This window comes from Dama dama, chromosome 1, assembly GCF_033118175.1.
Source record: "Dama dama isolate Ldn47 chromosome 1, ASM3311817v1, whole genome shotgun sequence".
Classification (NCBI taxonomy): domain Eukaryota; kingdom Metazoa; phylum Chordata; class Mammalia; order Artiodactyla; family Cervidae; genus Dama; species Dama dama.
Window position 1 is genome coordinate 82,095,303 of NC_083681.1, and position 26,614 is coordinate 82,121,916.

The 26,614-nt window shown below is 39.3% G+C and overlaps 2 protein-coding genes across 2 annotated transcripts; both read right to left on the bottom strand.

The window, feature by feature from the left end:
- Positions 1-11,705: 11,705 nt before the first annotated feature.
- LOC133056677 (olfactory receptor 5B3-like) lies at positions 11,706-12,647 on the bottom strand. The gene has a single exon (XM_061142273.1). The coding sequence runs from the start codon at positions 12,642-12,644 to the stop codon at positions 11,706-11,708; it is 939 nt and encodes a 312-aa protein (XP_060998256.1). The 5' UTR covers positions 12,645-12,647.
- A 348-nt stretch (positions 12,648-12,995) lies between these two features.
- LOC133040080 (olfactory receptor 5B2-like) lies at positions 12,996-26,614 on the bottom strand. Its single transcript, XM_061119859.1, has 4 exons — positions 25,703-26,614; positions 23,656-23,715; positions 13,659-13,792; positions 12,996-13,272 (listed from the first exon to the last, which is right to left on the bottom strand). Exons 1-4 carry the CDS (start codon positions 26,612-26,614, stop codon positions 12,996-12,998), a joined length of 1,383 nt encoding a protein of 460 aa, XP_060975842.1.

Sequence of the window (26,614 nt, forward strand, 5' to 3'; positions counted from 1 at the left end):
AATAGATGATAGATAAATGAATAGATATTAGCAGAAAGATACAGACTGCATGCACACACACTCACACACACACAATCTAATTTACAGTTAAAATGTGACTTCTTAAAATTTGACAAATAGTATGAGCTATCCAACATACAAACTCAAGTCTAATTGATCCCAATGCCTGTACATTTAATCACTGCATTGCCAGATTTTTTCTAGATAAGCAAATAGTGAAAGGGTGAGATTGTGGGGAAATGATAGTGAAAATGCAGTAAGGATCTTGGTACTTTCATGATGTACCAAAAACTTTCTGGTTTTTAAAGAAGTGGCATTGCACCCTGTTTGGCTATCTGTCCCTTCAATGACAAGTTAACATATGATAAACAAAAGGAATTTGTAACCCACTCAATCAGCCTATCATCTATTGTAGGGCTTTGCGTGAGGGCTTGCTCAGTAGCTTCAGTGGTGTCTGACTCTTTGTGAACCTATGGACTGTAGCCCACCAGGCTCCTCTGTCTATGGGATTTTCCAGGCAAATATACTGGAGTGGGTTGCCATTACTTCCTCCAGGGGATCTTCCCTACTCAGGGATGGAACCCACATCTCCTGAGTCTCCCGTATAGCAGGCGGCTTCTTTATGGCAGAGCCACTGGGGAAGCCCATCAGAGGTCTTTCCACTTAAGGAAAGCAGCCTGGAGGAGGGCATGGCAACCTCTTCTAGTATTCTTGTCTGGAGAATCCCCATGGACAGAGGTACTTGGTGGGCTACAGTTCACAGGGTCACAAAGAGTCAGATATGAAGCGATTAGGCAAAGCACAGCACAAGGAAAGCAGCGTGGAATTTCATAAATATTCATTTACTCTCTGCTGGTTAGAATGTTATGCATTTGAATTCTACACTTACGCCAGTGTTTCAGAAAAAGTGCTCAAACAACCAGGTACGAGGTCACTCAGAGAACATGTAGGTTTTTCACTGCTTCTGCATCAGTTGCATTTTTCATTAGAAGTGTATATTGAATATAGATCCTTACCTTGCTGTTGAAAAGAAGGAAAAGACAATACTGAAATGTGGATCTGAAATCAGAAATTCAGCCTTAGAAGAATGTATAAATAATACAGGAGGAATTCTTTTTTATGTAATGGTCAAAAAGTTCCAAGTTCCTTGAAGCTGAAGAGACAAAGAAAAGATCATTACCCCTGAGCAAGAAGCCTGGATTTAAGTATTACACCTACTGTGGATTTTTCTGGGTACTCGGAAAAGTATTTGCCTTCTGTGGATCTTAATTTTATTTGTGATACAGAGATAATAAAATTCTCTCTCCCACACACTTTGCAATTTTTCTTCTGTAACAGATGAAAGTAATATCTTAAGACGGGTTTAACTTTTTCAACATGAATAAATTTAACTTTTATCTTACAGTGTTTTCCTTGCCTGTGGTTTCAGACTCGCTGCAAATATTCAGTTTGGGAAGAAGCTGGTATATGCTAAAAGTATAAACATTCATTTCAACAGTGATGACCAAATGGGATCTGCGTATAGTCTGGTCCTTTTAAGACAATGTCAAGTGGAGTCAAGATGGGATTTCAGAGACTAATGAATGAGAAAAAGAAGAAAATTGTACAGGCACGCGTCTCTCAGGAGAACAGGGCACCTGTGAGGGCCCAGCTGTGTGCAATCCCTTCTCCTCATCCCACTTGATACAAAGAAGAAGCAATTAAACTGTGTGCAGGGACATAATTTGATATGTTCAATAGCACATGCATGTATTTGCAATCTTGATATCTTTTCTTCTCCCATTTAAAAAATTAAAATCAAGAGTACAAAAATTACATTTATTTTGATTTTTGATACTTGCAATATATTTCTAAAAATTAATTTATTTTTTATCTTACATTTTTATTATGTTTTTGTCCTTTCTGTTCTTTTATGTGCTACAACTAAATGTTAGGCTACTAGAAATGTTAAGAAGTTGATAAATAATATCTGTGTTTTCCCAAGATTACCAAGGGCAGACAAATATGATGCGTGTCAGAGAGAGAATATATTGTGCCTTAATTCTGATAAGTCAATCTGAAAGTTAGATCTGTAGTCAGAGGGATTTCTTTTCTCCTCCAAATCACCCTCCTGGAGGTTCTCTGATGGTACTCCTCTAGGCACTCACTGTCCCTGTACAGAAGGTGCACTGGATTGAAAATATTTCAAAGGAAATTCTAAAAGTTTCCAAAAAGCAAAATGAATTTGTCAGATGACAGCAACTATTTACATTGCATTTGCATTGTATTAGGTATTTTGAATAGTCTAAACATGATTTAAAGTAAATGAAAGAATGTACACATGCAAATGCTACACCGTTTTATATAAGGGTCATGAGTGTATGTATATTCTGGTATCTGGGTGATCCTTAGAACCAATCCCCTGCTGATATGTAAAGATGACTATATTTCATTTTGGGGGTGCTAATATAAAAAATCTTGCCTTTTAAATGTCAAATTCCACTTGATCATTGCCAGTACATAGAAAAGTGATAGAATTTTGCATCTCAACCTTGCATCTTATAGCCTTGCTAATCATTTATTAGTCCCAAGAGTTTTCTGTCTATTCTTTCTGAATTTCTACATAAATGATCACATTATCTGTGAACAAAGAGAGTTTCTATTTCTTCCTTCCCCAGTCTATCTCCCTTTTATATCACTTTCTTATCACATTATACTAGCTAGGACTTCCAGTATAGTGCTAAAAGAAATGATATAAAAGGACATTCCTGATCCTAGTGAGAAATATATTTTCTCACCATTAGGTACAATGTTAGCTATAGACATTTTGTAGGCAGTCTTTATCAAGTTGAGCTAGCTAAAGTTTTTAATTTTGTTGTTATTAAGTTGCTCTCTCATGTCTGACTTTTTGTGCATGGACTGTAGTACACCAGGCCTCCCTGTTCTTCACTATCTCCTGGAGTTTGCTCAAATTCAAGTCTATTAAGTCGATGATGCCATCCAACCATCTCATCCTCTGTCACCCCCTTCTCCTCCTGCCTTCAATCTTTCCCAGCATCAAGGTCTTCTCCAATGAGTCGGCTCTTCCCATCAGGTGGCCAAAGTATTCTGCTCTTATTTACTGAGACTTTTTCATCATGAGTGGATATTGGATTTTGTCAAAAGCTTTTTATTTATCTATTGATACGATAATGCATTTTAAGCTTCTTTATTTGATGGATTACATTAATTGGTTTTCAAATGATAGACAGTTTTGCATGCCTGTGATAAATCCAGGTGGCTATGATGTATAATTCTTTTTACCCATTGACTTTGATCTGTTAATATCTTTTGAGGATTTTTACATCTATGTTAATGAAAGATATTGGTCTTTATTGGTCATAATACCTTTGTTTGGTTTTGTCATTAGGGTATTGTTGGATTCATAGAATGAGTTAAGAAACATTCTCTCTGCTTCTACCCTCTGAAAAAGATTGCAAAGGATTGGTATAATTTTTTTTAAATGTTTGGTAGAATTCAATAAACTGGACTGAAAATTTCTGTTCTGGAAAATTATTAATTGCTAGTTCAACTTCTTTAATAGATATAGGCCTATTGAGATTGTCTATGTCTTCTTGTGTGATTTTGGCAACCTGTGGCTTTCAAGGAATTAATCAGTTTCATCTAGGTAACTAAATCTGTATGCACAGAGTTCTTCCTACTATTCTTTTATTATCATTCTAATGCCTATAGAATCTGAAATGATATCCCAGCTTTCATTTCTGACATGAATAATTTGTCTTCTTTCTTTGTGTTTTAGTAAGTCTGGTTTGATGCTTATTGATTTTATCAACCTTTTCTAAGAAATAGCTGTTAGTTTCATTGATTTTCTCTTATTGATTTCCTGTTTTCACTTTCGTTGATTTCTGCTCTGAAAGTGTTAGTCACTTGGTCATGTCTGACTCTTCGTGGCCCCACAGACTGTAGCCCACAAGGCTCCTCTGTCCATGGGATTCTCCAGGCAAGAATATGGAGTGTGTTGCCATTTCCTTCTCCAGGGGATCCTCCTGACCCAGGGATTGAAGCTGGGTCTCCTGCTTTGCATGCAGATTCTTTACCATCTGAGCCACCAGATTTCTGCTCTTATTATTTATTTTTGTCTGATTACTTTGGATTTAATTTGTTCTTGTTTCCTAAGGTGGAAGCTTATATTACACATTTTAAATCTTTGTTTTATTCCCCAGTACATACACTCAATGCTGCAAATTTCTCTCTAAATACTACTTCCTCTGTATCCCACAAATTCTGATAAGTTGTGTTATCATTTTCATTTAGCCCAAAATATCTTAAAATTTCTCTTGAGATTTATTCTTTGATCCATTTTTTAAAAGTATGTTCTTTAATCTCTGCATATTTTATTAATATGTATTTTATTTCCAAGATTTCTTGGTTTCCTTTTCATATTGTGTGTGGCTGAATGATAACCACTTATTTTTCTTTCATTTATTTCCAGCTCTCAAATGATGTGAGAATCCATGCAGAATTGTCTAAATTGTCTAAAATCCATAATCTTAATTGTCCTTTTAAGTACACTGTTCAAATTAGATAACTTTTCTGAGAGTCACTTTTCTCATCCAATCAGAATAATAACATTTTCCCCATTTAAATTAGATAAGTGGAGTAAACTAAGCCATAGTAGTATAGAAATCTACTCTTCCTCATAGTACTGCTGTTATTATTAGTATTATTAATGCTCTTAGAAGTAACATAGCAGACAATGGATTGTATTGATAAAAATATAAAGTAATAAAAATACTGTAAATATAAAATATGATCACATTATAGCACTAACAAAGCATAAGTCACAATCAAAAACTCATTTAAAGATTGAATGAGGGGATGAGAGAGAGAAGAGGGAGAGAGACAAGAGAAAGATAAAGTGAGAAAATGTGGAAACTTGAGAAGATTTAGAAGGAACAATTTGTCCAATTATGAGTGTAGTATAATCATTTAGGAGAAAATACCCAGAGACTATTTACCCAAGGGTACTGCATGGACTTTAGTAATTTCCCTGGATTGTACAGATAAGCGTGACCAATTAGCAACTTAGATGGAGTTGGTTTTGGGAATATTATTTGCCAGTCCTTGAGTCCTACTTTCATTCCTGTTAAAAGTCCTGTCCATATAATATCCAGTATACTTATTTCACAAAGCTATAAATATTAAATTTACGCTTACATAGAAACCATCTAACACAAAGACTGATAACAAGAAAAATTGTCATCATTAGTTCCCTTCCTATTCCTCTCATTCTCCTCCAGCTATCTCTGCACACACGTCAAAATTTAGAACAATTGTTTGCCTTATAGTAAAATTGTATATGTATAAAGCTTCTACATCTTTGGTTGCACAGAATATAATCAATCTGATTTTGGTATTGTTGATTTGATGATGCCCATGTGTAGAGTCTCCTCTTATGTTGTTGGAAGAGGGTGTCTGCTATGACCAGCACATTCTCTTAGCAAAACTCTATTAACCTTTGCCATGTTTCATTATGTACTCCAAGGTCAAATTTGCTTGTTACTTCAGGCAAAAGTAGGAACACTTTTGCATTCCAGGGGCTATTTCAAATTCTAAAAGATGATGCTGTGAAAGTGCTGCACTCAATATGCCAGCAAATTTGGAAAACTCAGCAGTGGTCACAGGACTGGAAAAGGTCAGTTTTCATTCCAATCCCCAAAAAGAGCAATGCCAAAGAATGCTCAAACTACCACACAATTGCACTTATCTCACATGCTAGCAAAGTAATGCTCAAAATTCTCCAAGCCAGGCTTCAATAGTATGTGAACTGTGAACTTCCAGATGTCCAAACTAGATTTAGAAAAAGCAGAGGAATCAGAGGTCAAACTGCCAAAATCTGCTGTATCATTGAAAAAGTGAGAGAGTTCCAGAAAAACATCTACTTCTCCTTTATTGACTATACCAAAGCTTTTGACTGTGTGGATCACAACAAACTGTGGAAAATTCTTAAAGAGATGGGAATATCAGACCACCTGATCTGCCTGCCTCCTGAGAAATCTGTATGCAGGTCAAGAAGCAACAGTTAGAACTGGACATGGAACAACAGACTGGTTCCAAATAGGAAAAGGAGTACGTCAAGGCTGTATATTGTTATCCTACTTATTTAACTTATATGCAGAGTACATCATGTGAAATACCAGGCTGGATGAAACACAAGCTGAAATTAAGATTCCTGGGCAAAATATCAATAACCTCATGTACGCAGATGACACCACCCTTATGGCAGAAAGAGAAGAAGAACTAAAGAGCCTCTTGATGAAAGTGAAAGGGGAGAGTAAAAAAGTTGGCTTAAAACTCAATATTCAGAAAACTAAGATCATGGCATCTGGTCCCATCCCTTCATGGTAAATAGATGGGGAAACTGGAAATAGTGAGAGACTTTATTTTTGGGGGCTCCAAAATCACTGCAGATGGTGACTGCAGCCATGAAATTAAAAGACACTTGCTCTTTGGAAGAAAAGCTATGATCAACCTAGAGAGCATATTAAAAAGCAGAGACATTACTTTGCCAACAAAGGTCCATCTAGTCAAAGCTATGGTTTTTCCAGTAGTCCTGTATCTATGTGAAAGTTGAACTATAAAGAAAGTTGAGCACTGAAGAATTGATGCTTTTGAACTGTGACGTTGGAGCAGACTCTTGAGAGTCCCTTGGACTGCGAGGAGATCCAACCAGTCCATCTTGAAGGAGATCAGTCCTGAATATTCATTTGAAAGACTGAGCTAAAGCTGAAATTCCAATACTCTGGCCATCTGATGTGAAAAACTGACTCATTTGAAAAGATCCTGATGCTGGGAAAGATTGAAAGTGGGAGGGGAAGGGGATGACAGAGGATGAGATGGTTGGATGGCATCACCAACATGATGGACATGAATTTGAGTAAACTCCAGGAGTTGGTGAAGGACAGGGAGGCCTGGCATGCTGCAGTCCATGGGGTCGCAAAGAGTCGGACATGACTGAGCAACTGAACTGAACTGAACTGAAAAATTTATACATGCCCACAATTTAATAGTGTTTGTCTACCTCTAACTCTCAGGGCATATTCTGAATCACTTTGATTTAATTCATTCACATAAGCAAAGCATATTGAATCCCAGTTGTGTACCAAGTGATATGCTTGTTACTATTATTACAAAGTAAATGACACGAGTCTTTCCTTATTTTGTGGGTAGAGACAGCAAAAACTGCAAATCCACATTCAAATAGTGATAAGTGCTATAATCAAATATCAGTGACATGTTATTAAATCACCTTGAAAGTTTTCAGAATGTGCCAGAACATTCTGGTGACCACAAAGTTCTTTCTGTGAGTTACCATATTGGGCTCAAACACATGTGCATCTGGTTACACTTACTTTTGAAAGCAATTAATTTCTGTATTCCTTTGATACAGAAAGAGTGGCAAATGTGTTATCCAAAATCTCTTATTTGTACTCCAACGTGTAATGGGAAATAAATGTCTTTTTGATCAATAAATTTAGAGATATAAGGATATGTTTAATATTGTACTACAAAACAGTTGACCAATTCCAGTCCTAGTTACCTGATTGATAATCAGCTGTGTATGATGGTTACAGACCTACCATGATGTGATTTTCTTAATTCACAAGATAAAAAAAACCTTCTCCACCTACCTCATAGGTTTTTATCCTGCTCTCATGTGAGAGTGAATATGAAAGTTCTTTGAAACTCACAAAATATACTAAGATTTTAAGGTCAAGCAATATGAGCCACTTTTTGTTGTCTGCCTCATTTATTCTTGGTTATTGCTACAGGTTTTCTATCTGGTTAATTTTTATAATTTCTGTCTCTATTTATTCAGACTTTATACTTTTGATTTCCTCTAGTTCATTGTCTAAGATTTTAGTTAGTTCTTTGAGTATATTTAAGATATTTGTCTTAAAAGTGCTAAAAATATAGAATACTGATGAATGAAATTTTAGAAAATGAGTATAATGGTGTCCATGTTCGTGTTATTGTTCAGTTCCCAAGTCACGCCCTACTCCTTGTGACTGCATGGACTTCAGCACTCCAGGCTTGCCTGTACCTCACTGTGTCCCCGAGTTTGACCATTAGAGTAATTAGAGTTGATTGCATTATGGACCTCATGAAATCAGCATTGAAACCCAAAGAAAACTTTCTAGGGTAAATTTTGACATGATAGTACAAATAGATATGGAACTGTAAAACTTGCAAACAGACAAAATAATTATGAAAAAGATAAAGGAGAAGCATGAAAATCGTCCTGTTTTTGACTTACTATAATATGTAGTATTTATTTATTTTTACTTTTGTCTGCAAGGTATGTGGGATCTCAGCTGACCGATCAGAGATCAAACCTGCATCACTTGCATTGGAAGGCAAAGTATTAACCACTGGACTACCAGGGAAGCCCCAATCTGTAGTATGTAAGGCAGTGTGGTATTAGGGGAAAGAGGGACCTATGGATCAATGGAATGGATTATAATATCCAAAAATGACCTGCAGCTATGTGATCAACTGATTTTTGTGGAAGATGCAAAGGAAAGTGGATGGAGAAAATATATTTTTTCGACAAATTTTGCTTCAATGGTCATCAGTTCATATATAACACAGCACCCCCCCCCCAAAAAAAATACAAACTAGAACTTAAATGTAAACTGAAATCACATTTTTTGCAATGTTCTTCATTTCTCTTTATGCAAATATTTTAAAAGTTTTATTAAAAACTGCCAAACTGAAAGCAACCAGATGCGCTTCCAGAAGTGAATGATTAAACAGTCATACAATATTATATTGGGAGACTATTAAGTGATACAATGGAGTATTAGTGATTCATGCAACAACATGGATGAATCTAAAGTGAATTTTTAAAGAAGTGAGGCCTAAAGGCTCTATATTGTGTTATTCCAATCATATAACATAGGTATGGAAAAAGCTTAATGAATTCCACGGGCTGGGGCATAGGGAGTGGTTGTCTGTGAAGAGATGGAAAGGGAAGTTTTAAGATAATGTAAGTATTCTTCGTGTTTCCCAGGGGCCACTAGTGGCAAACAACCTGCCTGCCAGTGCCGGAGACGTGAGGGATGCGGGTTTGATCCCTGGGCTGGGAAGATCCGCTGGAGAAAGTCATGGCAACTCACTCCAGTACTCTTGCCTAGAGAATCCTATGGACAGAGGAGCCTGGCGGGCTGTGGTCCATAGGGTTGCAAGCAGTCAGACACGACTGAAGTGACTCCATGCATGTGGGCAAGTATGCGTCATGGTACTGGGCTGGTGAACACACAGTTCTACATTTGTTAAAACCCATAGAGCTATACTTAGCATAGAGTGAAATTTAATATATACAAATTTAAAAGAATCGGCCAGGAGCACAGGAGAACCACAGGAGTGAACACAGATTGTTAAAAAAATTAATTGTACTACAAATGACTTAGCCTCTTTGAAGAGAAGGGGGGAAATAAGCTAACGTTGGAAAACAGTGTGCTCATAGGGAATTGCAAGGGAAAAAATGAAAAAAAAATCTATAAAATACTGTTCTTTAATTACTCAAGTTGTTCCTCAAGAGAGTATAGATCAGCAATTTTTGAATTTCTTTTCTTTTCTTTTTCTTTCATTTATTTTTATTAGTTGGAGGCTAGTTACTTTACAGTATTGTAGTGGTTTTTGCCATACATTGACATGATTCAGCCATGGATTTACATGTGTTCCCCATCCCGATCCCCCCTCCCACCTCCCTCCCCATCCCATCCCTCTGGGTCATCCCAGTGCACCAGCCCCGAGCACTTGTCTCATGCATCGAACCTGGACTGGCAATCTGTTTCATGATTGATAATATACATGCTTCAGTGCTATTCTGTCAGATCATCCCACCCTCACCGTCTCCTATAGAGTCCAAAAGTCTGTTCTATACCTCTGTGTCTCTTTTTCTGTCTTGCATATAGGGTTATCATTACCATCTTTCTAAATTCCATATATATTCGTTAGTATACTGTATTGGTGTTTTTCTTTCTGGCTTACTTCACTCTGTATAATGGGCTCCAGTTTCATCCATCTCATTAGAACTGATTCAAATGTATTCTTTTTAATGGCTGAGTAATATTCCATTGTGTATATGTACCACAGCTTTTTTTTTTTTTTTTTTTTTTTTGTACCACAGCTTTCTTATCCATTCATTTGCTGATGGGCATCTAGGTTGCTTCCATGTCCTGGCTATTATAAACAGTGCTGCGATGAACATTGGGATGCATGTGTCTCTTTCAGATCTGGTTTCCTCGGTGTGTATGCCCAGGAGTGGGATTTCTGGGTCATATGGCAGTTCTATTTCCAGTTAAGGAATCTCCACACTGTTCTCCATAGTGGCTGTACTAGTTTGCATTCCCACTAACATGAACTGCTTTTTTTAAAAACTGGACTCATGCGAATAAATTAATGAATGGAAATTGTTAGGAGTCAGATTTCTCACTGTCAGAGATGGAAGTTACAGATAAGAAAGGGATGAAATAGATTAGAGTCAGAGATATTAGTAAGCACTCATGTTTAATTGATATGGGTATGATGAATAGGTAGAGAAATAAGTGTAATTATGAATACATACTTTGGCCTCCTGATGCAAAGAACTGACTCATTGAAAAAGACCCTGATGCTGGGAAAAATTGAAGGGAGGAGGAGAAGGGGATGACAGAGGATGAAATAGTTGAATGACATCACCAACTCAATGGACATGAGTTTGAGCAAGCCCCAGGAGTTGGGGATGAACAGGGAATCGTGGCATGCTGCAGTCTATGGGGTCACAAGGAATCGGACACAACTGAGTGACTGAACTGAACTGATGAATACATACAAACCTTGTATATGTATACTTCTTACCTCTGTAGAAAGAGGATCTAGAAGTGAAACTAATATAAGCAAGCATATTCAGCATCAAAATCTTGTGTTTAAGAGACCTCTCTGGTGGTCCAGTGGTTAAGAATCTGCCTTACAATGCAGGGGACGTGGGTTTATTCCATGGTCAGGGAACTAAATCCCAAATGCCACAGGACAACTAAACCCACATGCCACAACTACTGATCCCATGCACCACAACCAAAGATCCAGTCTGCTGCAACTAAGACCCACAACTAAGTCAAATAAATAAATAAATGTTTCAAAAAACTCTTGGGTTTTAAATACTTTTCATTTTTCCCACTTTTCTTACACTCTGGCTACATTATCCTTTGAAAATCATAAAAATGAGCATGTTGGTTCTATCAAATGACTCAGTCAAGATAGAAATATTAATGTATTTAAAATGCTTTATTTATCTCTTGATAAATCTCTTGATATCTCTTGTGATCCCCCAAATCATATACTTGTATTCAATAGTATAACATTTTATTTTCAAATTTAACATTTAAATTAAATGCTAAATTAACAACATTAACAATTTAGCATTTAACCAAAGAAATAGAAATCTATTACACACATATGTATATTCTAATACATGAAGTAAACATTTTAGTTAAAAAAGCAGGCAGGATAAATGAATAAACCAATGTCCTTAATAAGGTTTTAAACTAGTCAGCCACAAGACATCTTAGTCATTCTTGTTTGGGTATTATATTTCTGGACATAGTATTTCTTCTTCTTCTTTTTTTTTTTCAGGACAAGAGAGCTTTTATTGGTCAGGATATCATTTTACAGTGTTGAAATCAGAATCCTAGAGACAATTTTGCCTCTACAAGCACCTTCATAAATGCACTCTTTACCTCCTTGTTCCTCAGGCTGTAGACCAGAGGGTTCAGCAATGGAATGATCACAGCATAGAACACAGAGGCCGTTTTGTCCACGTCCATGGAATGACTGGAGCTGGGCTGTAAGTACATGAAGATAGTCGTTCCATGGAAGATGGATACAGCAGTGAAGTGGGAGGCACAGGTGGACAAGGCCTTCTGGTACCCTGTGGATGAGGGCATCTTTAGGATGGTGATAAATATGAATATATAGGATATCAAGATAACCAGGAGAGCAAAAAAGACATTGAAGCCCACTACATAAACTAGAACCAGTTCACTAACATGTCTGTCAGAACAAGAGAGAATCATGATGGCTGGAACATCACAGAAAAAGTGATGGACCGCATTGAACATACAGAAAGAGAGACTGAATGTGTCTCCACTGTGGATGGAGGCATTCAGGAATCCACAGACATAGGAGCCTGTCGCCAGACCAGCGCACACACTTCTTGTCATGGTGGTGGTGTAATATAGGGGTTTGCACACAGCTGCATAGCGGTCATAAGCCATTGAGGCCAACAGGTAATTTTCCACAGTGGCAAAGGCTGCGAAAAAGAACATCTGAGCCGCACACGCATCGTAGGAGATGACCTTGTCTCCTGGAATGAATCCAGCCAGGACTGTGGGAGTGACAGCCGAAGAGTAACAAACATCCACCAGAGACAGGTTACTGAGGAAAAAGTACATGGGCGTGTGGAGATGCGAGTCCAGCAGAATCAACGTAATGATCCCCAAGTTCCCAATCAGAGTGGCGAGGTAGATGAGGGTGAACATTATAAAGAGGGGAACTTGTAGTTCTGGGTCACTGGTTAGTCCTAGGAGAAAGAACTGTGTCACTCCTGTCGCGTTCTTCATCGTGAAGAGAACTGCAAAGCGCTCTGTGGCAATGAGAAAACAGAATCAGTGATACTCAAAGAAACTTAACTTGAAAACTGTACATACAATATTTCACTACGGCATTCCTTTATTACAGTGATAGCTTGTATTTCAGTGTACTCCAGATAAAGATGCACTTGTCACCAAGACTTAGTCCATTCATTACATAGAGATTTACATGCTGTTGAATCTGAAGGATCTTCACAGATAATCTCTTCAATTTTAAAGTGTATGAGTTTGTAAGCTGAGATATAGAAAATTAACTTGATAGGGGCTTCCCTGGCAGCTCAGTGGTAAAGAGTCCACCTGCCAATGCAGGAGACGCAGGTTCTATCCCTGATGCAGGCGGATCCCACACGAGGCAGGCAGCTGAGCCCACGCACCACAACCGCTGAGGCTGCGCCCTGCGGCCCAGGAGCCTGACCACGGGGCCCGGCGGCCGCTCTGCAGCCTGAGCACCCTGTGGCCTGTGCTCACAAGCCCTGCCACCACAGCAAGAAGCTCGCGGACCCCAGCTAGAGGGTAAGCCCTGCTCTCCACAGCCAGAGCAAAGCCCCTGCCGCGACGAAGACCCAGCACAGCCAAAACTACACATGTAAAATAAAGCCTGTAAAAAAGAAGGTTAACTTGATAAATAACTAGTCCAGAATAAATACATCTGCCAATTCACTCTTTCCAAGCCTAGTAAGAGCCTATCCCTGCATGTTGCTCCTCTGTCAGGAACTTCTCCAGACACCTTTTTTGTTGTTGTTCAGTCACCAAGTCGTGTCTGACTCTAAATACACATTGATTATATCCTTTCAAGGATATCGTATCTTGATATGATATTGCCTTCATTTAAATTATAATGCATAAGAGGTTGAGTAATCTTGTTTATTTTTAAACGAGTGTTAATTAACAAGGCATGCTTTGGACCCAAGGCAATCTCTGAACCCACATGGAGTGGCTTCCGAAATAATGGCCTTTATTGTGTTTAAATCGAATTGAGTTTACCTCCCTTCCTGATTACTCTTTGCCTTCATCGGTCTGAGCTCAGTGTTGGATGTTTCAGAGAAGTAAGTGAAAGTACGGGCAGTGTATGTGATGAGATAACCGGAGCGGCAGGGCTGTACCACCAGCAGGCAGCTCTGAGAGGAAGACAGAGCACTGTGCATGGAGCACTACGGTCAGAGCTGAGGTAGATATGAGCCCTACCTTTCACTGCCTGGGGGTAACTCTAACCTAACTCACCTGAAGCTCGTATTTCCATCTGCAGAATTAGGACCATTATGACCCTACTTTATAGTATTGTTGTGAAAATTAAATAAAGTAATACATTCAAAAATAAAATTCTGGATGGTTAGCACAGTCTAAGAATAATAGCTATTATACTGTTACAAGGATGGGATGCTTATCGATGTGTTGGTTTGCAAAAATTGGGTGGTGACCTGGAGGGCTTCAGGAATGCACAAGTTTTAGCCATGCAGTCTTCCCCTTCAGTCTGCCTTTTTTTCACACACGAGGGCCACTGAGGCTGTTCTGATCTCCCACTGTTTCGCTGGCTATCCTTGCTTTGCCTGTATGATTGACTGCTTCGGCAATTGCATGTGACCCATTCTTTTGTTTAAATTCTTCCTCGAAATACATACCTTACTTGAAACAGTGCTTTTTTTAAAAACTCATTCTTTCTCTTATTACTGTCATCTCAAAGCAGAACCACAGACATCAAGGATGCAAAGTCCCTTGTTTGCGGGCTGTCTTCATTCTCTAGAGCTGCTGTTACTGACTCCAAGCTTCCTCTGCTCACCACACCATAGGACAATGAATCTGAGAGATGAGGTGCTGAGGCAAGGAATATGACTTTATTCGGAAAGCCAGCTGACTGAGAAGATGGCAAACAAATGTCTCAAAACAATCATCTTACTGGGGTTTGAATGCCAAGTTCCTTTATAGATCGGAGGTGGGGGAGAGGTGAGGAAGCAAAATAAGAAGGCAGTTAATCTTATAGCTATCTCCAAGAATGGCAAGCCTCAGGCAGGGGATGTTAATTTCTTCCTTCTTGCCATCCACAGATAGACAGGGTCCTGAACAAAGGCACTTCAATTTGAGTCAGGCAGAGGGGTAGGGTTCTCTGAGGCAGGACTTTATGTATGATTATAGTAACAAAACCAATGAAAACAAGTCAAAGAAACAGTTTCAGCAGGGAGTCAGAATTGGTTCTTCCCCCCAACACTATTTTGGTGAAGAGCACCATGCTGTAAGGTATTTTACTAGAATCTCTTCTGGTGTAGGAACAGTATTTTAAATATTTTTCTTCTTGGAAGCCTTTGGAAGGGCATCTGTCTTCTGTGAACTACTAACAGAGGTATGACCTAAATCAAATCCCTTATGATTATACGTGGAAGTGACAAACAGATTCAAGGGATTAGATCTGATAGACAGCGTACCTGAAGAACTATGGATGGAGGTTCATGACATTGTACAGGAGGCAGAGATCAAGACCTAAGAAAAAGAAATGCATAAAGGTAAAATGGTTGTCTGAGGAAGCCTTACCAATAACTAAGAAAAGAAGGAGAAAGGCAAAAGAGAAAAGGAAAGATATGCCCATTTGAATGCCGAGTTCCAAAGAATAGGAAGGAGAGATAAGAAAGCCTTCCTCAGTGATCAATGCAAAGAAATAGAGGAAAACAATAGAATGGGAAAGATTAGAGATCTTTTCAAGAACATTGGAGATACCAAGGGACCGTTTCATGCAAAGATGGGCTCAATAAAGGACAGAAACAGTATGGACCTAACAGAAGCAGAGGATGTTAAGAAGAGGTGACAAGAATACACAGAAGAACTGTACAAAAAAGACCTTCATGATCCAGATAACCACGATGGTGTGATCACTCACCAGAGCCAGACATCCTAGAATGTGAAGTCAAATGGGCTTTAGGAAGCATCACTATGAACAAAGCTAGTGGAGGTGATGGAATTCCAGCTGAGCTATTTGAAATCCTAAAAGATGAGGCTGTGAAAGTGCTACACTCAATATGCCAGCAAATCTGGAAAACTCAGCAGTGGCCACAGGACTGGAAAAGGTCAGTTTTCATCCCAATCCCAAAGAAAGGCAATCCCAAAGAATGCTCAAACTACTGCACAATTGCACTCATTTCACATGCTAGCTGAGTAATGCTCAAAATTCTCCAAGTCGGCCTTCAACAGTACTTGAACTATGAATTTCCAGACGTTCAAGATGGATTTAGAAAAGGCAGAGGAACCAGAGATCAAATTGCCAACATTTGTTGGATCTTGGAAAAAGCAAGAGAGTTCCAGAAAAACATCTACTTCTGCTTTATTGACTACACCAAAGCCTTTGACTGTGTGGAAAATTCTTAAAGAGATGGGAATACCAGACCACCTGACCTGCCTCTTGAGAAACCTGTATGCAGGTCAAGAAGCAACAATTAGAACTGGACATGGAGCAACAGACTGGTTCCAAATCAGGAAAGGAGTACGTCAAGGCTGTAGATTGTCACCCTGCTTATTTAACTTATATGCAGAGTACATCATGAGAAACGCTGGGCTGGATGAAGCACAAGCTGTAATCAAGATAGTCGGGAGAAATATCAATAACCTCAGATATGCAGATGACACCACCCTTATGGCAGAAAGAGAAGAAGAACTAAAGAGCCTCTTGATGAAAGTGAAAGAGGAGAGTGAAAAAGTTGACTTAATGCTCAACATTCAGAAAACTAAGATCATGGCATCCGGTCCCATCACTTTATGGCAGATAGATGGGAAAACAATGGAAACAGTGAGAGACTTTTATTTTTGGGGGCTCCAAAATCACTGCAGATGGTGACTGTAGCCATGAAACTGAAGATGCTTACTTCTTGGAAGTAAAGCTATGGCCATCCTAGACAGCATAGTAAAAAGCAGTGATATTACTTTGCCAACAAAGGTCCGTCTAGTCAAAGCTATGAGTTTTCCAGTAGTCATGCGAGAATTTGATGTGAGAGTTGGACTCTAAAGAAAGCTGAGCACTGAAGAATTGATGCTTTTGAACTGTGGTGTTGGTTCTCTTGAGAGTCCCTTGGACTGCAAGGAGATCCAACCAGTCCATCCCAAAGGAAATGAGTCCTGAATATTCATTGGAAGGACTGATGCTGAAGCTGAAACTCCAATCCTTTGGCCACATGATGGGAAGAACTGACTCATATGAAAAGACCCTGATGCTGGGAAAGATTGAAGGCAGGAGGAGAAGGGGACGACAGAGGATGAGATGGTTGGATGGCATCACTGATGTGATGGACATAAGTTTAAGTAAGCTCTGGGAGTTTATGATGGACAAGGAAGGCTGACTTGCTGCAGTCCATGGGGTCACAAAGAGTCAGACAGGACTGAACAACTGAACTGAACTGAACAACTGAACATCTTCCTCCTAAAACTTTTGCAACTTCATTTCACAAGCCTGTACCTTGAAGATATTATGTTTACCAACCCAAACACCCATGACCACTTTTAGCATATACTATGTTCTATTACCAACCAGTTCTTTATAGATAAGTGAGTGTTGTGTGTGTGTGTGTGTGTAAGGTAAGTAGCATTATGATTTCTGCTTTACCATTAGTAAATTAAAGACTTAAAAAGTTATGTGTTGCTCTAAAATTACACAATAGTTAAATCCACTTTGGGTCAAATCGAAAGTCTATGCTTTTAGCCATTCACTGCTAACATGTGTACACATTCTAGTAATAATAAGCATGAGATTATGAAGAAAAGGTCAAAATGCAGTTTGGATTTTGTTAATTCTTTTTAGACACTTTTATGTTGCTGTTGTTGTTTAGTTGTTAAGATGTGTTCAACACTTGGTGCCCTCCAGGCTCCTCTGTCCATGGAATTTCTCAGGCAAGAACACTGACATCGGCTGCCATTTCCTTCTCCAGGGATCTTCCTGACCCAGAGACGGAACCCACATCTCCTGCACTGGCAGGCAGCTTTTTTTTTTTTTTAATTTATTTTTTATTGAAGGATAATTGCTTTACAGAATTTTGCTGTTTTCTGTCAAACCTCAACATGAATCGGCCATAGATATACATATATCCCCTCCCTTTTGAACCCCCCTCCCATCTCCCTCCCCATCCCACCCCTCTAGGTTGACACAGAGCCCCTGTTTGAGTTTTCTGAGCCATACAGCAAATTCCCATTGGCTATTTATTTTACACATGGTAATGTAAGTTTCCATGTTACTCTATCCATACATCCACTCTCTGCTCCCCTCTGCCCTCGTCCATAAGTCTGTTCTCTATGTCTGTTTCTCCCATTGTTCATTGCAGCGCTGTTAACAATAGCTAGAACAGGGAAGCAACCTAGATGTCCATCAACAGATGAATGGATAAAGAAGTGTGGATAGATACACAATGGAATATTACCCAGCCATAAAGAGGAACACATCTGAGTCAGTTCTAATGAGGTGGATGAACTTAGAACCTATTGAATTAAGTCAGAAAGAGAAAAGTAAATAATGTATTCTAACACATATATACAGAATCTAGAGAAATGGTACTGGAGAATTCACTTGGCAGGCAGCTTCTTTTTACGAGCCACCAGGGAAGCCCAGACACTGTCACAGTTTAAGTGTAACCAGGAAGGGTTAATTTTGAATTTACACTGGATCTGCTTGTGTGACTGTAACCCATATTTTGCTGCTTTTGTTATTATAGACACGCACAATGGCCTGCCTCAGAGAGATAACTTGACCCTGACCACCTGTGAAAGATGCCACCCTCTTGAGTCCTTTCTGTCCCCAGGTGCAGAGCCAGGGCCCCTCACACGCTGCTAACTGTCTTAGCCCCAAGCCGGAATCACAGGTAGACGTGCATCCTTGTTAGCTGATATAACAGGAGATATTCCATTTCACACCAGCCATGAGATGACTTAAGGAAGTGAAGTGAACATGTCCTTCTACCTGAAGCTTGCCAGTCTAGGAGATATTTGCAGGAATTAACTGGTCTTTTTACTTTGTTTCCTCACCTCCCCAAACTCTGATCCATAAAAGGACCTGGCCACCAGGCCTCCGACAAGATGATTATTTTGAGACACTAACTTGCTGTCTTCTCCATAAGCCAGCTTCCAAATAAAGTCCCTTCCTAGTCCCAACCCCTCATCTCATATTCATTGACTTTTCTTGCGGCAAGTCAAGCAAGCTTGGACTCAGTAATGAGGATTTTTTTAACCTCTGCTTTTTGACTTCCCTGGTGGCTCAGATGGGAAAGTGTCTGCCTACAATGCAGGAGACCTGGGTTCAATCCCTGGGTCAGGAAGATCTCCTGGAGAAGGAAATGGCAACCCACTCCAGTATTCTTGCCTGGAAAATTCCATGGATGGAGGAGCCTGGTATGCTAGAGTTCATGGGGTCTCAAAGAGTTGGACATGACTGAGTGACTTCACTTTGGCTTTTTTTTGTTGTTCTTTTGTTAGTATTGATTTGTTTCCTCTCTCCATTGAGAAGCCAATATTTGATGAACAAGATGAAATTACCATTTAATCAATCAGAGAATCTATCTAGGTTATTTTTCTGTTCATATCTTTCGGAAAGTAGGATGGGGTTTCCTCGGTATCAGTAAACTCTACTGATGGAAGTTTGATGTTTGTATCCCAGTCTCACCTCAATATTTTAGGAAAACCTTGAGAATATTTACTTTTGTTCCCTAATAACTTAAAGTGAGAATAGTTTCCCCATTCCTCTGGCATGAATCACACTTCTAACTCAAAATGTTTGTGTAGTATACATGCTCACCTGTGTGCTGGGAGAGAAGGAAAGTCAGTTCTGCATAACGAGTTGGAAATCAGATTATCAGCTGTAGAATGATGCAGAAATACTGTCAGAGGAACTCTCCTTCCAACAATGCTCTTATGATTCCAAAGTCTCTAAGGCAGGAAAACAGAAGAAAGAATATTAACATGGCTTAATTCCTGAACCTACTGTGCATTCTTTCTGTCTCCTTATCTCCTCCTCCTTTGAACAATAAACATCGTAAGATTACCTGTCATGTAATTCACAGAATTGTTTCTGTAAATAACAAATTCCAATAAGAGATTATCTTTTAAGAGCCAGTCAATTTCATTTTTATCTTGGAGTGTTTCCCTGACTATGGGTAAAGGTACATATCAAATTCTGGGATAAAGCTTCTGTGTACTGACAAGTATAGTCAGATGAATAAATGACGGCTGAATGGTTTCAGTATGCAGAGCCATCCCTCTAAAATGAGGTCACACTGATACTGGGATTTCAAAGGCTAATGCTGGGGTGTGTTATAGAGACGCAGAGCTCTCTAGGAATTTCCCTTGTGGGTGCATCTACAGTTTCTCATCCCACTTTCCCAGGAAAGGTGCAATTAAACTGTCTGTGGGGACCATGCTGATTATTTCCATTGTAAACACATGGTTTTTGCTGCTTCTTTTTCCTTGTTATTTTGGTCCATTTATTATGAACATATAACATACATACAGTAATATCCAAAATTTTAATGTACAGTTCTAAGACTTTTGTCAAATTTACTGTCAAAGAGCCACTATCACCTGAATAAATTCCTATAAACTTCTTTGGATAAACACATTTTGCTATCCACTGCCCCTGACAATCAGAGAGTTTTGCCTTTGCAAGAATGTCCTTAACTGTTATCCTAGAACACGTACTCTGAGTTGGTAATCTTTCTCTCAGCATTTGAGATTCACTCATGTTATTACTTGTGTCATAATGGAACCTTTATTGCAGAATCAGATTCTACACAATGGACATTACAGCTTGTTTACCCTACTTCGTAGCTGAGGAACGTTTGTGTTGGTTCAAGGGTCTGGTGATTACAAATAAAACTTATATAAACAGTTGCCTAAGATATTTGGACACAAGCATTCACATCATTTGGATAAATATCTAGGAGATGGGCTGCTTCATTATAGGGTGAGTATGTGTTTATTTAAATGAAAAATCGCCAAGATATTTTCTGAAGTGTTCTACTATTTCAATTTCTTACCAGCAATGCATTAAAATTATTTCACATTTTTACCATCATTTGGTATTTAAATTTTTAAATTTAAATTTCCAGTGTCATTTTTCAAAGTTATTATAATATCATTTACATATTCATTATGCTGCATGTGGCGTTCTAATGGCTCCTGTGTTTTGTCACTGGGCGTTTGCACCTCTCATCCCCTTCACCTCTTTTGCGCCCTCACGCTCACCCTACCTGCAGCCATCAGTTATTTCTCTATGAGCTTGTTTTCATTTTGTGCTGTTTGTTTTTTAGATTCTCATACTGGTCAGAATGACCATCATCAAAAAGTCCGGAGCGGGTGTGGAGAAAAGGGGATCCTCCTACACCGTCACTGGGAACGTAACTTCATACAACTACAGACAACAGTATGGAGGGTCCTCAAAAAGCTAAAAATAGAACTCACGCATGATCCGGCAATCCCACTCCTGGGCATATTTCAGAGAAAACAATAGTTCAAAAAGATACATGCACTCCAGTCTTCATGGTGATACTATTTACAGTAGCCAGGACATGTTCAGTTCAGTTCAGTCGCTCAGTCGTGTCCGATTCTTTGCGATCCCATGAATCGCAGCACGCCAGGCCTCCCTGTCTATCACCAACTCCCGGAGTTTACTCAAACTCATGTCCACTGAGTCAGTGATGCCATCCAACCACCTCATCCTCTGTCGTCCCCTTCTCCTCCTGCCCCCAGTCCCTCCCAGCATCAGGGTCTTTTCCAATGAGTCAGCTCTTCACATGAGGTGGCCAAAGTATTGGCATTTCAGCTTCAGCCTCAGTCCTTCCAATGAACACCCAGGACTGATCTCCTTCAGGATGGACTGGTTGGATCTCCTTGCAGTCCAAGGGACTCTCAAGAATCTTCTCCAACACCACAGTTCAAAAGCATCAATTCTTCGGTGTTCAGCTTTTTTCACAGTCCAACTCTCACATCCATACATGACCACTGGAAAAAACATAGCCTTAACTAGACGGACCTTTGTTGGCAAAGTAATGTCTCTGCTTTTTAATATGCTATCTAGGTTGGTCATAACTTTCCTTCCAAGGAGTAAGCGTCTTTTAATTTCATGGCTGAAATCACCATCTGCAGTGATTTTGGAGCCAAGAAAAATAAAGTCAGCCACTGTTTCCATTGTTTCCCCATCTATTTGCCATGAAGTAATGGGACCAGATGCCATGATCTTAGTTTTCTGAATGTTGAGTTTTAAGCCAACTTTTACACTCTCCTCTTTCACTTTCATCAAGAGGCTCTTTAGTTCCTCTTCACTCTCTGCCATAAGGGTATTGTCATCTGCATAGCTGAGGTTATTGATATTTCTCCCAGCAATCTTGATTCCAGCTTGTGCTTCCTCCAGCCCAGCGCTTCCCATGATGTACTCTACATATAAGTTAAATAAGCAGAGTGACAATCTACAGCCTTGACGTACTCCTTTTCCTATTTGGAACCAGTCTGTTGTTCCATGTCCAGTTCTAACTGTTGCTTTCTGATCTGCATACAGGTTTCTCAAGAGGCAGGTCAGGTGGTCTGGTATTACCATCTCTTTCAGAATTTTTCACAGTTTATTGTGATCGACACAGTCAAAGGCTTTGGCATAGTCAATAAAGCAGAAATAGATGTTTTTCTGGAGCCAGGACATGGTGACAATCTAAATGTCCATTGACAGATGAATGGATAAAGAAGATATGATATGTATATACAATAGACTATTTCTCAATCATTAAAAAAAGAATGAATTAATCTCATCTGCAGTAGCATGGCTGAACCTAGAGATTGTCATACTAAGTGAAGTAAGTCAAACAGAGAAAGATATATATTCCACTCACATGTGGAATCTTAAAAAATGATTATAGCAATGAACTTATTTACAAAACTGCTGGAGTCCAGCCCCAGCGGGTCCAGGAGTACCCAAGGAATGAGTGGTGTCGGCAAAGAAGAAGACAGACACACACAGAAGGTTGCGTGGAAGAAAAATCTTCTTTTATTTTTAGGACAGTTCAGTTTTTATAGAATGAATGTTATCTCCCCCTTAAGTCACCACATATTGCATCAGATATTGGTTTCGTGCTTCTGTCAATATTTTTCTTTACCATGTTTATCCCCTATGCATTCATCTGGAACATTTCTGATTACAGGGTTTTTTCTTAAATGTCCCATACATAGTCTTCTTGCCTCAATGGCCTAAAATTTTCACTCTAACAAAAACAATGTTCCACAAATTTCAGGTATAGTATGAATTCTTTAGACAATAAAACAATACATGGGAAGGGCTACACAAACATGTTTGACATTCCTGAGAATAGTACCATGTGACAAACCCTGATATTTTTCTTTACCTAAAATTGCAGTCTACAGTGATTAACTATGAAGCAGCAAAACACCTCTATTAATAGTGAGGTAATGGCAGTGAAGCTGGTTAATATAAATCTTCTATTGAAATGCTATGTACCCAATTTCCTAACTCTACAAAAATACCCATAATCTTCCATGTTGTTTAAAGGAAGGGAAACAATGGACAAATAGCAGCAAGGAAATAGCAATAATGAAAACCCTCTCAACTAAGGAGCAAGTAAACTGAAGCAGAATATCTACTTCTAAATCTAAATGCCTCTACTCTTTTCTATTCTAGAACATTATAATCTTTAAGCAAGCAGCCAAACTATGCCTATGGCCTTTTCCTTTTTGACTTGATGTTTATGGTTGTGTCCTGAGCCAGAGCAATCATGAGCATTTCTAAATAGGCTTGGACTTTTCCAGGGAGGCCTGATCACTATATGTTACATTTCCAAAAATTAATAGAAACCCAACTACAGTAAGACACAAAGAGGAAAGGGACATATCGGGCCTCCGGGACACCCTCGAGGGGAAGAGCTGCCTTGCAGGTTCCTTTCGCGTCCCATGACCTTGTCCCCGGGACAACCTCGAGGGGAGGAACTGCCTTGCAGGTTCCTCTCTCATCCTGTGATCTTCTCACGGCCTGGGCACGTCCCGGTGGCTCCCGACAGAAAACAGACTCACAAACTTTGAAAACAAACTTACAGTTATCAAAATGTAAAGGTGGAGTGGGGGAATAAATGAGGAGTTTGGGATTAACATACACACACTACTATGTGTGGGGCTTCCCAGGTGGTGCTAGAGGCAAGGAACCTGCCTGCCAATGCAGGAGATGTAAGAGACGTAGGTTCGATCCCTGGGTGGGGAAGATCCCCTGGAGGAGGTCATACCCACTGCAGTATTCTCGTCTGGAGAATCACATGGACAGGGGAGCCTGGTCGGCTACAGTCCATGGGTCACAAAGAGTCAGACGTGACTGAAACAACTTAGTATGAATGCACTAATATATGCGAAGCAGATAGTCAACAAGGACCTACTGTGTAGCCCTGCAATTCTACTCAATATTCTGTGATAAATTATGTAGGAAAACAATCTGAGAAAGAGCGTGTATATACTGAATCTTTTTTCTGAACACCAAAACTTAACACAATATTGTAAATCAACTATGAGTATGTTCAGTAGCTTAGTCATTTTCAACTCTTTGCACATCCATGGACTGTAGCCCGCCAGGCTTCTCCATCCATGGAATTTTCCAGGCAAAAATACTGAAGTGGGTTGTCATTTCCTCCTCCAGGTGATCTTCCTTGGATTGAACCCCTGTCCACTGAAACTCCTGCACTGGCAGGCAGATTCTTTATCACTGGCTTCACATTCCAATATAAAATTTAAATTTAAAAAGAGGAGATTTAAGAAAATGAAAATACTCTGCATGGTATTATAATGATGTATTCAGTTCATTATACATTTGTCCAAACCAGTAGCATGTAGAATACCATTAGGGTAAGCTATGGATTTGGGTTGATTATTTTATCTTATTGAAAATTGTAGTGTGACTGTGTTGTGATTTAGTCAAGAAGAAATATTATTTCAAGATATTTATGTATCTCTTAATAAAATGTGCCAAAACAATACATAATTTCATTTAAAATAATGATTTTCCTCCTATTCAGAATCACAGAACAGTTATTCAACAAAAGAAATAACCACACATAGACATAATTTTATATTTAATGTCAAATAACTGCTAAAATTATTTTTATTAAAAACTAGCCACAGTCCATTTTTTCATTTAATAGAAGTTTTACTGGAGTATGGTTGATTTACAATATTTTGTTAGTTTCTGTTATACAGAAAAGTGAATCAGTTATGCATATACACATGTCCACTTTCTGTAGATTCTTTCCCATATAGGTCATTACAGAATATTAAGTAGAGTTCCTTGTGCTATACAGTAGGTTCTTATTAACTATTTGTTTTACATATAGTACTGTGTATATGTCAGTTGCAATTGACCAGTTTATCCCTCCCCTCCCCATTCCCTCCTAGTAACCATAAGTTTGCTTTTAAAGTCTGTGAACCTGTTTCTTTTTTGTAAGTAAATCTGTTTTACCGTTTTTTTTCGATTCCACATACAAGTGATATCAAATGTCTGTCTTACTCTGCCTGACTTCACCCAGTGTGACCATCTGGAGGTCCGTCCGTGTTGCTGCAGATGGCATTATTCTGTTCTTTCTTATGCCAGCCACACTTCAGTTACCTTTGACAAAGTTCCCTTTCCAGTGTGTGTGTGCCCACACGAGACACACACCTGCACCTTTGTTTATGGACTTAACTGTACTCCTGTATTAGCATGTGTATTTGCATTGACAGGTAGTCAACCAAATGTAAGTGAAACAGGTGAATAAATCAAATAGCATCAATAAGTTTTGATAAGCAGGTCCTAACATTTCTAAAGCTTCCCATTTAGTCATTCTCATTCAGGTTTTAGATTTTTAAATATGTTATATTTTTTACTGGATGACAGATTTTTAAAGAGATAAAGATGCCCCCCCAAAAATGTAAATGCGGTGTGCACTTGAAGAGCAACAAGTTACATGGGGAAAGTCTGAGAGGAGTTAAATAAGGTTACTGTCCATACTACAATGTTAAAATCCCAACCCTATAGAAATATCTGTCTTCTCAACTACCTTCTTGAAGGCACTCTTGACCTCCTTGTTCCTCAGGCTGTAGACCACAGGATTCAGCATGGGGATGACCACAGCATAGAACACAGAGGCCACTTTGTCTGTGTCCATGGAGTGGCTGGAGCTGGGCTGTACGTACATGAAGATGACGGTCCCATAGAAGATGGAGACAGTGGTGAAGTGGGAAGCGCAGGTGGACAAAGCCTTTTGGTGACCCTGAGCTGAGTGCATCTTCAAGATGTTCACAAATATGAACAGATAGGAAATCAGTATAACCAGAAGAGCAAAAGAGACATTAAAGCTCGACAGAAAAACAAGAACCACCTCACTGATGTGTTTTTCAGAGCAAGAGAGAGCCAGGACAGCTGGAACATCACAGAAGAAATGATGGACCATGTTGGACTTACAGAAAGTAAGACTGAATATGTCTCCAACATGGAAGCAGGCATTTAGAAATCCACAGATGTAGGACCCTATGGCCAGATGTGCACACACACTTGTCGTCATAGTTGTGGTATAATGCAGAGGTCTGCACACGGCTGCATAGCGATCATAGGCCATTGAGGCCAAAAGATAATTTTCCACAGTGGCAAAGGCGACAAAGAAGAACATCTGAGCAGCACATGCATTGTAGGAGATGAACTTGTCTCCTATAAGTAACCCAGCCATGGCTTTCGGAGTGACTGCCGAGGAGTAGCCAAAGTCCACCAGAGACAGGTTACTGAGGAAAAAGTACATAGGAGTGTGCAGACGAGAGTCCAGGAGAATCAGTGTGATCATTCCCAGGTTTCCGACCAGAGTGACGAGGTAAATGACAGTGAACATGATACAGAGGAGGCTCTGCAGTTCGGGGGCACTGGATAGTCCGAGGAGGATGAACCTAGTCACTTCTGTCCTGTTCTGCATTTGTGCCAT

Coding starts and splice junctions, on each gene's coding strand:
- LOC133056677 (XM_061142273.1), bottom strand. CDS start 12,644: ATGAAGAACGCGACAGGAGTGACACAGTTCTTTCTCCTAGGACTAACC.
- LOC133040080 (XM_061119859.1), bottom strand. CDS start 26,614: ATGGCACAAATGCAGAACAGGACAGAAGTGACTAGGTTCATCCTCCTC. Junction 23,716..25,702: donor TCAAGAGTGCCTTCAAGAAG/GTAGTTGAGAAG, acceptor GATAACTGTAAG/TTTGTTTTCAAAGTTTGTGA. Junction 13,793..23,655: donor CACCGGGACGTGCCCAGGCC/GTGAGAAGATCA, acceptor TCTTCCTCTCAG/AGCTGCCTGCTGGTGGTACA.